The sequence below is a fragment of the Pteropus vampyrus genome, unplaced genomic scaffold (assembly GCF_000151845.1).
Source record: "Pteropus vampyrus isolate Shadow unplaced genomic scaffold, Pvam_2.0 Scaffold44, whole genome shotgun sequence".
In the NCBI taxonomy this organism is placed as follows: Eukaryota; Metazoa; Chordata; class Mammalia; order Chiroptera; family Pteropodidae; genus Pteropus; species Pteropus vampyrus.
Genome location: NW_011888825.1, coordinates 7276580 through 7289589, shown reverse-complemented (window position 1 = coordinate 7289589; position 13010 = coordinate 7276580). Strand labels below are relative to the sequence as shown.

At 39.4% G+C, this 13010-nt stretch overlaps 1 protein-coding gene across 2 annotated transcripts; it reads left to right on the top strand.

Moving 5' to 3' along the window:
* The first annotated feature begins 1886 nt into the window (after positions 1–1886).
* On the top strand, positions 1887–7908 carry LOC111738855 (zinc finger protein 569-like). Of its 2 annotated transcripts, none has more exons than XM_023529962.1 (5): positions 1887–1983; positions 3036–3160; positions 5187–5275; positions 7280–7427; positions 7720–7908. In XM_023529962.1, exons 2-5 carry the CDS (start codon positions 3070–3072, stop codon positions 7821–7823), a joined length of 432 nt encoding a protein of 143 aa, XP_023385730.1. In that variant the 5' UTR covers positions 1887–1983; positions 3036–3069; the 3' UTR covers positions 7824–7908. The 2 variants fall into 2 exon arrangements, with proteins under 2 accessions (XP_023385730.1, XP_023385729.1); XM_023529961.1 differs by having other exon boundaries at positions 1900–2255.
* Positions 7909–13010: the final 5102 nt, after the last annotated feature.

Genomic DNA, 13010 nt, shown 5'->3' with positions numbered 1-13010 from the left:
ATTTGAAAAAGACAAGGAAATGAGAGCTCTGTAGATATCTTGGGATAGAGCTTGGTAGGTTGATGAATAGCCAGGAGGTTGGAATGGTTTGAGGGAGTGGCGTTGAGGGTAAAGTAGTGGTGGAGGATAAGGGAGAGAGGTTGGAGACCAGATCCCTAGAGCAACGATTTTCAAACTCTTTTGACTATGATCCACAGAAAAAATACTCATACACACGTTTTATACTGTAACCAGTATGCACAGAACAGAAACAAAAGTTCATTGAAACAATACTTTTTCTTGTTACATGTAATGAACTCTAGAGTTTTTTCCTTCTTTTTTGTTCTATTTCATTCTCTTATTTCATTTTTTAAAAAATGGCTGATTGTGTGGCACTAAACTGATTTATATGAATCGCTAACAGTATGAACTTTGGATTTAACTCTAAGTGGGAAGCCAATCAAAAAATCTGAGCATAAGAGAGGCTTTTTTTTTAACTTAACTTTTGTTAAAATTTACTCTATGAAAATTTTCAAACATACACAAAAGTAGAGGACATAGCATAATGAACTCTCATTTATCTATCAGCCGCTGTCAACAACTATCAACAATTTGCCATTCCTGTTGCACCTAACCTATCACCCCACACACTTTAAATAAAAGGTTATATACTAAGGGCTTTGAAATTTTTTTGTGCTGGGGTGGGGGTAGGAGGAGTCCAGTTGAGAGAGTGTCCCATGGGGTTTCCCTCCTAGTCATTGAACCTCAAATTGTAGAGGCCTTAGTTAGAATTTCTTCAGAAATTCTGGCACAAAGATTTCATGGTTGAAGTCTCACTTGTTTGAAGTTTTACTATCTTTTCAGTAGCATCTTTATGGATGCCAGAGCCTTCTGGCCAGAAAAGTGCTTAGAAAGACAGGATCCAGACCACAGGGGTGAAAACTGGATAGGCTGGATTTAGACAAAATTCTCCTCCTCAGAGGTATGGTGGGTGGTGGAGGTACCAGTAAGTCTGGGGCTGTTTTAGAAGTTACGTTATGCACCTTCTGATGCCTTCTGCTTCTAGATGTGATAAAGAGACCAACAACTCAACTGTCATCAGTCTTGTCCCAGTAGATCCGAACAGAACTACACCCTGATGTGGTGGAGGGTTGGCTGCAGAATGTACCCTCAAGGAGCTAAATTAACCGAGTCTCAATAGAAGACTGTCGTGGACAGGAAAGTGGCTAGCAAAGAGGAAATAACAAGTAAGAATAACGTGACACTTTTTTGGGGCAGTGAAGTAAATAAACATTGTGGTCTAAGAAAAGTCTTAGTTCATCACCCAAGGAGGGCCCCACTTCTCCATTATCAGAACTCTACACTTCGGTGATAGGAACCCAAACAGCCATCTAAGCACCACGTACGTTCTCTGAGCTGAGGGTGCAAATGCGTAGAACCCACTGAAGACCGTGCCACAGACTGTGAGAGCTCAGGGCATCAACCGGGATTCCTGGAAAGATTCAGAACCTCAAGCGTGGGACAGTTGTGTCCGGCTCTTAGAAGCAGTACTACAGCTCCGCTTATTGTGTGGAGAGTAACCAAGGTACAAGCTCACCAGCCTAGACGAGACCTCTAGAGCAGAGGTCTCCAGACCCCGCCCCCGACCCGGGCCCCAGCTTAAAACTTTCAACAGTCCTTGATTAAACGCCCCCAATGGCTCCTCTCCACCTTCGCTGAGACAGTCAACGTTAACCTCTCTTTTCAGGGCCACCCAAGTGCTTGTCTCTTCTAGCAGAACAAGCCGGGCTTCTCAGAAGGTCTCAACCTCAGCCCGGCCGCTGCATTTTCAAGTCCAGGCATCGGTGTGAGCTGGACTACATTTCCCTAGAGCCTCCGCGCTCACTTTCGTTTCCTGCCCCTTTGTTCGGAAGCACTCTGAGCGCGGCGTGTCTGTGTCCTCGCGGTCCTTTCTTGCTGTGACCCGCCCATTCTGGACCCGGGAGGAGCACACGCTGTTCAGGAGTGTGTGTCTGTCCAGCAGGGAATTGTCAGATTTGGGGGCTCTCCCACTGGGTCTGTCCCCGGGCCCGCTGATCTGGCCATAATCCTTTCTGCTGGACTAGGGTGATACAAGATTGTGCGCTGACACCTTGACCCTACCCCTCTGCTGTGGGTTTTGTGTGTACCTGACATTGGTGTGTGAATGTTTAATGTACGAGAAAGCCCCGGTCCTTTACTGGGAAACAGGCTGAGGGCCTGCATAACCTGAAGCGCTTAGCCGAAAGGTGAAGCAGGTGAGGCCCAAGGCTCCCAGTGCTTGGGTTACATCAGAGACCAAAGCGCATGTGCCTGTGTGTCCTTGCGCCCCACAGTGTGGTGGAACCATTGTGTAGACTTCTACAGTGTTAACGTGGGAGGGTGTGGATGTAAGAGATCCATTTGTGTACATCGTGAGAAAGTGGTATTGCTTAGTGATGTGACAGACAAGTTACTGAACTTTGTGCCTCTTATTCCTTATCTGTCAGAAGAGTTTTACCATAGGTAATGGTTGTGGAGTTTAAATGTAATTTTGATATGAAATAGTTGCCATGGTACCAGGCACCAAGTAAAGGTTCAATCAGTAGTAGTGATTATTAATAGTAGGCCTCCATCTCCTCATTTGTACATAAAAAGAAACAAACCCAGGGAGGAAAAGTAACTTGTTCTTTGTCACCCAGCCAATTGGCACATTGTAGTAATTAGAACCCAGGGGCTCTCACTGTCGGCAAGGTACTTTCCGCCAAGGCTACACTTGTGTATGCGGCTGGTATGTTGGTAACAGTATCTTTACCGTTGTCTGTGATTTTTCTGTGTTCCTGAGTGTCTCTGCAGGACCCTGGGGTAAAGGTTATATGGAGACTTGCCTGTGTTCAGGGCTTCCTGAAGACTGAGTGACTGTGGAAGTCCTTAACTTTAGTCTTAGCTCAAAAGATATTGCTCCAGATCCCTGGTTATGGTTGTGAGTGGGGTCTCAGAGGATGAAAAAAAATACGATGAAAAAGGGAAAAAATTCGATCTAGAATCTCTTGTCAAAGTTTCTAGAAGGATGATGGTAATTCCCCTGAAGACATGTGGAGGACTTGGATGAGGTTGCTATACCCAAATGGTGGTTCGAAGGCTGTGATTGTGGAGGCTTGGACCCTCAAACTCCAGAACAGAGGTAAGAAATACACATAAGAAAAAGTTCTGCCATTACCTAGGCATCTACAGTGTGCATGTGCAGTCTCGTAGTCTTTTTTCCTTTTTTTTTTTTTTAACGACAGCCTTGTATATTACGTGTGGGCAGCTCTGAGAGCTTAGGCAAGTCATTAGTTACCTCATTTGTAAAAAGTGATTTATTGGGAGTATCTGTACATTGTGAGTGCTCTATAAGTAGTAGTAATTTTACTAATATCATTATTCCCTTTTTACTTGAAGCTCTAAAAAAGTAAGAAATCTTACTCTCCATACTCTATTACACTAGATACCTCTCCAAAGGGCGAAAGAGAGGGCAAGTCAAGTTCTTTGGAAAGAGAGAAGGAAATGAGCATGGAGAAGCTGATCAATTGTTTGGCATTATAGCACAAGGGAGAGTTCAGGCGCACAGCTGGGGCCTACATCAGCAGAGTCCATGACCTTGGTCTCACTTATGGCAGGGTTGGAAACTGCTTTTTGGTTTCCTTTCTGTTCCCTCTTAAGAAGTGTCTGCCTTAAGGAGATACAAAGGGATGGCCCAGATGAGGGGGGATTTCCATAGTCTATCTATAGTCTGTTTGGTTTTCCTCAAACTTCCTGCCTCAGCCCCTTCAATTTCCCAAGGCCTTGGAACTTAGGAGTTCCTATCTCTACGTTACCCTTCAGTGATTGTCACAGTTCAGTACAGGAAGCGGGTAGGCATATAGGGAATTTTGGGCTTAGGAGTATGACCAAACATTGATTATACCTTTTGTTTTCATAAAAAAAGGATAGAAAGAAAACCCCATAAAATCTTGGTTAGTGGTGATGTGCAGAAAATAGTAATAATTAACTGATAACTAAATGACCTTTAGTGAGCGCTTATTCTGTACCCTTTATATGCATCAATGTACAATGCTTTCCCCATTTTTCAAATGAAGAAACAAGCACAGAGGAATCTTGCTAATGGCCATGCAGAGCCAGGATTTAAAAGCAGGCTGCCAGCCCCACAGCTAGTGTTCTAGTGAGAAAAGGTTGTAGGAGGCATAGATTTAAAAAAAAATGTGAAGCCTTGTACTGTTTATAATGCCTGAAGGCTTGAAATACCTACTTCTTTCCTAAACAAATCTACTGGGGACTTTAAGTATTGCTTTTGGTGGGTGAGGGAGGGGAAGAATTGAACAAATAATAAACTATAGAATATTAGGAAAACAATTATCTGTAGAAAAAAATAAATATAATTCTACCACCCAGAGATGAAGAAGTGCTCAAAGGTGTTACGATCATTTTTCTTCCTATAGGCAAAAAGTCAAAATGGCAAAGTAAATCATGAACAGAAGGTTGCTTGATGGGTGTGGAATCAGGCAAAGGGAGTTAAGTGTATCATTAATTTATTTCCAATACTTTGGGCCTACTGTCTTGTCAGGCACACTCTGCTAGGTGCTTAGGATGCAGATGTGAATGAAATGACATTGCAGTTTAGTGGATTGTGTGTATGTGTGTGTGTGTGTGTGTGTGTGTGTGTGGTGGAGCCAGCCTAGGATGGCTGCAGACTTAGAGTGGGCCGAGAACACTCGTGATCTGGTGGCTGAAGAGCCCTGTGACCTTGACTGTTGGGAATGGGCACTGCTGCCCTTTGCCTCTGTGGCTCGTTTTTCTTGTTCTATGAAGTTGGATGGTTTCTCCATTTGTAAATAAAGGAGTTGAGGCTAGAGGTCTTTTAAACTTCTCTCCAACCTTAATAGTATGTGTGGATTTTTTTTTTTTTTTGTCACAGGGATCATTCTCAGAACAAAGGCTCAAACATATCCTGAACCCAGTTAATGATCATACCTTTCCCTGACTAAATTTCCATTTAGTATACTCTCTGAGGTTGTCTTTTGAAGCTTCATTACTGACATTTCTGTGGAATCCTTCAAACCGTGTGACAGCCAAGGTCAGAGGCACATTTTGTGATAAGTGATTATTTCTAATCTACTAGGTCTGACATACATAATGACAAACTGGATTTCTTTATTACTCTTTCCTTCTAGCTTTGCCACCTAAGGACTCTGCCCTTTTCCAAAATGGGTATCTTGAGGAGGAGATCATGGCTACTTTTCTCCAGGCAGTGAAGTCCCAGGTAAGTTGAGGATTTTCATCTCATCTCTAAAATTTCATTTTAATTCTTGAAGCAAATAAACTTTTTCTTAGCATGAAGCGTGTCAGCCCTATTAGCATCACCAGTTTTAAAAGATGGGATCAGGTGGGTGGGATGGACTGTCAACATAATGATGACTGTGTGTTCCTCAGTTGTGTGGAAGTAGCATAGAATAAGGGGGCTTGTCAGCTTCTCCCATCAATTGGCAGTAGGGGAGATGGGGAATTTGAGGCCCCTTTAGCAGATCATTGAGGAGGAGGACTGATAGAGCATGGTTGGATGAGGACCGAGCTTCCATTTGTTTATTTGAGACATTTAGCTTAGATATACAAAGGCATGAGACATGTCTTGCTTCTATCTGCTTAGGAATTAATTCCCTGGGGAGAAAAGACATGTACAAAATCTGTGTGGTACAAGTCAGCAAAATTATTGAGGGTCTACTTAATAATAAAGTGTTTTTGGAAAAAAAATGTATGAATTCAGAGGAGAGTGAGCAAATGTGTCTGCCTGAGAGAGATTTGGAAGGCTTTATTCATTCAACCAGCATTTTTAAGGTACTCTCAGGCTAATGGAATAGTGAGATTTGAAATGGGCCCTAAAGGATGAGTGGATTTTTGATAAGAAAGATTTGCGAAGTCAGTGATATTAATGGCTTAGGATTGAGGAGAAATACTGCTTTCTCTGAGACAGAAAAAAAGGAAGTACACTGAAATCATAGATATACTGTCTTATAAAAACTTAAGAGGCTTCTGATCTGTTTGCTTCCAGTCTGTTCTATGTACTAATAATCATAGTCAAAGTTTGTTCCTAGATAAAATTCTCAAGCTTGGGATATTTTTTAGTTTCTTACTTACCATGTATCTTTCTTATTGAAAATAATCTTAAGGCCCCTGAACATTAGCCTTGGATGGGAAGGCTATATATCCTTAATCTGATCTTTTTACAGGGCTAAGTCATTTTGTTTAGCTGAGAAGTTTTAATAGGCCTTTGTTGTTCAAAGCCTTTTTTAGACTTATTTCCTATTGTAAGAGTTCTAGAAAGAGTTTGCTTTTCCAGTCATGCAAAGCCCCAAATTTCTGGACTCTGTATTCCATTTTTATTTTGGCTTGAAAATTAACAAATTCTTTTTTGAGCTCAACTCTTTTTTTCTTTGCCCAATAGATCCAGTAGCATCCTATACAAACTAGTATTCTGGCTCTTTCCAACCTGTTCCCCTATAGCTACAAGATTGATGAGCCAATGCCACCTGTATATTTTATGTTTTTGTTATGATACCTTCCAATTCAAGGTGCTAGTTTCTGAGTTAGTTAGTGTTGGCTAACTTATAACTGGTCTAACCAATAGATCCAATATATATAATGGCCCCAATAAAATAGAAATTTATTTCTTGTTCTTATAACCCTATGACTGGGTCAGCAGATTGATAAGGTGGCCATTCAGGGCCTTAAGCTAGTTGAAGCTCTATTGTCTTAACCACATGGCCAACGAACTCCCTTTAGGTGTCATCTTCATACCAGCTAGCCAGAAACGGAAAGCAACATGGAGGAATATATGTGAGTCAGGTTTGGAATTGGCACACCTTACTCTGCTTGCATTCCATTGGTTAGAACTCAGTCATGTGGCCACATTTAACTGTAAAGGAGATTGGGAAATGTTTGCATACCTAGAAAAGAAGAAAAGTACTTTAGTGAGCAGTTAGCAGTTTCTGGTACTCTCTTCAAACATTTAGGTTGTTTAAAACTATTTTGCTGTTTTAAGTTATAAATAGATAAGAATCTTCATTTATAACTCTTTTCCCATATTTCTGACCATTTTCTTATAATTTATTTCTGGTTATAAAATTACTATGTCAAAAAGGTATACACATCTTAAGATTCTTTAACATACAATAAAATCTTGCCTTTGACACTGTGACCATATTTGGATCAATTTCCTCCCCATCCCATTAATTTCTCCTAATTCTGCCTCATTTAACCTTTTCTTTAGAACCACATGTCGGTATTTCAGGGCTTTGTGTTATTCAAGGACATGGCTGTGAACTTCACTGAGGAAGAATGGAGAGAACTGGACTCTGCTCAGAGAGTCTTATACAGGGATGTAATGCTAGAGAACTATAGAAACCTGGTCTTTTTGGGTAAGGTTGGGTCCTCTCACCTCAGGTTGGCTTTTGGGATGCCTTTGCTTTCTAAAGATTCCTTTGCTCTTATTAGGGGAAAATGAGGCTTTGGTTATTTTTTTTTTTTCTCCAGAATCGAGATATCAGAACCTTAAGCTATTTCTTACCCTGTTGGTGTAGAAAATATTCACTCACTTTTGACAACGAGTTATCCTGTCTACTCGCTAAAATGCAACAGAGTTGGATGAAAATAGGGTGGTCTTTTGTCTTTTGAACTTACAATCACATTCTGTTTCTTTCCCTTGTGCAGGATTTCCATTTTCAAAACCTGATATCGTCTCGCAATTGGAACAAGTGGTAAACCCACAGATGCAGGAGGGAGAAGTGCTAAGCAGCAGCTGTACATATGAGTGAGAACAAGGCAGATAACATTTTTCAAAATATGAGTTAGGGTTTCTTCCTCAAATCTTCCAGGCCTATAGAAAACGTTGAAAAGTCTCATCTTCACTTGGACATATCAGAGTCTATAGAAAAGTCTCATCTTCACTTGGACATATCAGAGTCCTGATAGCCTACCTTCCTACTTCTTCCCAGACTTGAGGAAGGGATGCTTCATCCTTAAAGTTAAAATCTTAATGCTTGATCCAGAGATCATTGTTGTGCCTTGCCCTTGGCATTTTATGAAGTCATTCCCTTCTTCTGTCAGTAACTGGAGACTCTCCTTCACTCACTTTGTCTTCATTGTACCTAGTTTTTTCCTACCTAAAAAGTATGAAGAGAATGAAGAATTTGAATGTAGTTTTAAGGAATATAATTTTACATTCAATTTTAAATATTTAAAATTGATAGAATTAGCTGAGTACATGTGGGAGGTGAGGGAGTAACAGACAAAGATAATTCCCAGGTTTCTGGTTTGGATGTGTAGGTGGATGGAAGTTCTCTTCCCTGAGATAGAGAACACAGGAAAAGTAGTAGAGTAGAGGAGTAGAAGATGAGTTCCATTTTCCTAAATTGTTTGAGTGTCTACAGAAGTTTAAACCAGTGGTTCTCAACCAGGGACAATTTTGTCCCCAGGGCACATTTGGCAATGTCTGAAGACTCAGCGAGTACTGTGGGCATCTAGTGGGTAGAGGCTAAGGATGCTGCTAAACATCCTACAGTGCACAAGACTGCCCCTCCCTCAAAGATTTGCTTGCCATCTTTGAGAAACTCTGGTCTAAATGAAGATGTCTGGAAGGTAGAAGAATATAAGGAGGATATGTCCAGTAAGTATTGGTGAAGGAAAGAGATTGTAACTGGTAGTACAGATTTGGAAATTATCTGAGAATATGGTAATTGAAGTCATGTGAGTGGATGAGATCACCAATAGAGCATGAAAAATTTCAAGAGAAACTAGAAGCCTAAAGAATATACACATTTAAATATCCGTCATTATATGTATATCTTGAGTAATTTTCAAAAGTAAACATGTAGAGAAAAAACATGTAGACAAATATAGTAAAATGATAATTATTTTTATTTTTAATAATGGGCAATGGCAGTAAAGGTATGTTATATAAATTTTTGTATTTTTAAAATTTATTAACATAAATAAATGAAAGAGAGTCCAAAAAGGATACTAAGAAATGATGGCCAGAGTTAGTTAGAAACCAGGCCAAGTTAGTTGCTGCAGAAGTCAATAGAAGAGATTATTTCAAGAAGAAAGGGAGGGGCTCATAGTGTTATGTGCTAGAGAGAGCAAGTATAAAAGACCTGAAAGTGTCCATTGGACTTAACATTAATAGGTGTTCCTTTTTTTTGGGTAACCTAACAGTGGATTAGTTTCTCTGTTATCATTTCTGTCTTCTGATTAACTTCTATTGCCTTCTTTTAACTTTCATTTTCCTGCATTATATAAGGTTGTCAAATCCACATATTGAGATTACTTTGAAAATAGTCCTTAACTTACAAAGACATATGTGCTGTGTTTGTTTAACCCATGATGAGGTTGAAAGTATACTTATAAGATCTCCAATTACAAAGTCCCAACATTACAACAATTAAAAAGTATGTCATGTGTAGTTTACCCATAATAAAGCTGAACTAGTACTAGTAGTAGGTCTAATCTGATCCTCCTAAAATTTCTGCATTCTCCTGAACATTGACCCTCTTTAAGCCTGTAATGACTGTGAGAAGGCCTTTAGTGATCGATCAGCCCTTATTCGACATCAGAGAACTCATATTGGAGAAAAACCCTACAAATGTGAAGAATGTGGTAAAGCCTTCAGTCAGAGCTCCACTCTCATGAAACAAAAAAATCCACACTGGAGAGAAACCTTACACCTGTAAAGATTGTGGGAAGGCCTTCAGCCAGAGTTCATTACTTACTCCAACATCACAGGGCTCATACTGGAGAGAAACCATTTGAAAGTAACAAGTGTGGAAAAGCCTACAGTAAAAGTGCCCATCTTACTCAGCATCAGAGGATTCACACTAGAGAGAAACCTTGTGAGTGTAATGAATGTGGTAGAGCTTTCAGGTATAGTTCAGCCCTAATTAGACATCAGAGACTTCACAGTGGAGAATCACTCTGAACATGTGGACAAATTCATTCAGACTTTTCATTCACTTAGTAAATACCAAAGAATCAAACTTTCACAGGTTATTACAATTATGATACTTTTTCATTTTAAAGAATAAAAATACCCCCCTCTATTTACTCCTGCAAAGTGTTAGCTGCCAGAATACCACAAATCCAAGTAAAGAAACATCCTAAATCTGGAATAGCCCAAGAGGCTCAAAACATCAGTCTTTATATGTGTGTGTGTGTGTGTGTGTGTGTTTATCCATACTTGAAAATAGCTAACGTCATCATGAAGTAATCCCCTCCATCCCTGGCCCCAGGAATAGGCTATTCCAACATGCCAAAGAATTCTAGTTGTTCAAATTGAGCTTGTTGCCCCTTGTATTGATTGTGATAGTACTACGTTCAAGCTAAATAGAGAAACTCACGGTTGTTTATATATCATAATACCACCTTCCTATAAATCTTTGCCCTAATATATAGTCATTCCTACCCCAGTGTATACCTGCTTTACCTTGTCCAGTTTTCTGTGCTCATCTCACAGAGGCAGTATGGTATGTATCCCAATTAATAGGCTAGTTGTTGAGACTGATGACACTTCACACCAAGAGAATTTCAAAGTATTACTCATACAAAGGACTTCTGAGAAGAGCAGGGTCGGTGCAAGCCAATCTGGAATGGCAATAGCAAAGAGCAGGTTGGGCCATTTTAGTGGCTAGGATGTGGGGCTAGAGAAGTCACCATGCATGGGTTTGTGGGGTTCAATCTTGCAAGATTCAAACTCCATTGGCAAGAGCCCGGGAGGTATACACATATTTCCTTATCTAAAGTACCAAATGTATAGAGTTGGGGGAGAAAGGGGAGAAGCTCAAATGCTATCAATGACCAGATATCAGAAATGGAGTCAGACTCTTTATACATTCATTTTTCTCAGAAAATCTTTGTTCACTTATTTCAAAATAACTTTTTAATGTTACTGTGTTTTTTTCTTTCAAAGAATCTATTTTGCTTTTATCATCTTCCCCATCTTTTGGTTCACAACCTTCTCAGGAGCTTCCCATTGTAATCTGAAACATGCCCCAGTATGGAGAGGGAGAAACCAAAGAAAGAGGCAGCCACTCAAGATTGGTTGGTGGCAGTTTTAATGAGCAAGGGAACTTAAGAGGCTTATCTTGGGCAATTGCAAGATGATAATTTTCTGCACCTGCCCACCAATCTTTAAGGTTTATATAGAGGCCTTAACAAGGTTCAGTTCTATATTCCATCCAGATAGTCTCAACACCACATTTCGATCTCAAGGTTTTATCCTTGGGGTAGATTCCGGGAATGGGGAAGACAAGTGGAACACACATTCCAAGGACTGGAGGGGGTGGAAAGCCACCTATTGCCTAGGTGCAGCTCAGGGGTCATGTCTTCTTGGTGACCTCCCCCAACATCTTCCTAGGATCTTCTTTTACCTTTTCCCCAAGGCTGAAGTTATAAGTATCACTTCTCAGAAAGTAAACGTTATTTACCCTGGAAACTGACAGTCTTACATGGTACTGTTTTATGCAACTCTGACAGGAGAGTCGGGAGAAGATTGAGCCAATACTTGTAGAAAACATTTTAGAAAAATATATAGCCTATGACTTTCTATTAAAGTACCATCAGATTAACTTACCTGGGGTTGTCTGATAAAAATTCTTGTACATGACCTTAAGAAATTTTATGTGCGCTTAATGAAGCCAGGTATTTACTGGTCACACCTTGACTTTTTACATATATGCAGTTTATCTTTCTTTTAAGTTATCCTAAGGTTAAATTGATCTTAAGTTTCTTTTTTTAGGTTTCCATGAATTATGTACCCTTACTTTTTTCTTTGTTGTTGGCATTTTCAGTTACCCAAGAGAATTATTGTATAGAATTGGAGTCTCTTGATTTTCATTTCAGATTTACTCGTCAGAACTGCTTTATATTTTTCTCACTAAAAGGGCTTCTCTGACCTCTTCCTGATTACCAATTTTCTTACCATTCTCTTCTATTTAAAACATTTATACAGTGTTAGGTCCAGCTTAAAGTTCAACAGGGCTTGAGTTTCATAGCTGAAAAGCCCAACTTAAGGTAGAGAAGAAAGGATTTTAGTTCTGAAAATCAGCTGTAAGACAAAATGCTTTGAAGAAATAGTGAAATAATTTTTGAATACCTGAAATCCTACTAACTTTGAAATTGAAAGCGGTGGAAAAGTTATCTATAACAGTGTCCATAATTAGAATCATACCTCTTAAAATAATGTTTATTAACAACTTAAGTAATAAAGTCACAAACTTTGTCTTCCCTGGAGTCAGCTTTGTTTGTAGATAAACCTTAGCTCTTCCTTCAGAGGCCTCATCCATGATAACCTGGTTTAGAATTAAAAACTCAGGACAGGTGTCCTTGAACAAAAGACCTGTCCTAGAATGGGTCGGTAGCATGAATTTGTGGATTGTATTGTAGTGAATAGGTTTAATTCTATTGTAGTCTAAATATAGTTCGGATTCTGAACTATTAAGATTTCTAGGACATGATGGTGACAAGATATTTGAAATCAGAACAGTTTCAGAAATTTTATGACTCAGACTATCTCTTCTTTTAATATGTGCCTTTAGTAGTAGGATCTATGCTTTTACACTTTAATGTTTCTAACAGGATCATCTTAATGCTTTCTATACTTGCCCTCTTGTTTGAGAATATAATCCCTCTCCTTTTACTACTTAAGCTAAAACTCTGTGTGTTTGTTTGGTTAAGGCAAGGTCTTGGGGGTGGCGATTGTGAATTTTGGAGTTTAATTTAAGGCTTTATATAATACATTTTTTTGATATTTTCATCTCTTTTTGGAAGGTAATATGGATTCTTCAGTTTTTATTTTATTATATATTTTTCATGATAACATTGATTAATGAAATCCAATGTTTCAGCTGTACACTTTAACAGTAAGGCATATATATATTTACACTATGTTCATCTCCCATAGTTATATTTCTTTCTGTCACTACATACTTGACACCCTTTATCCTGTCTAT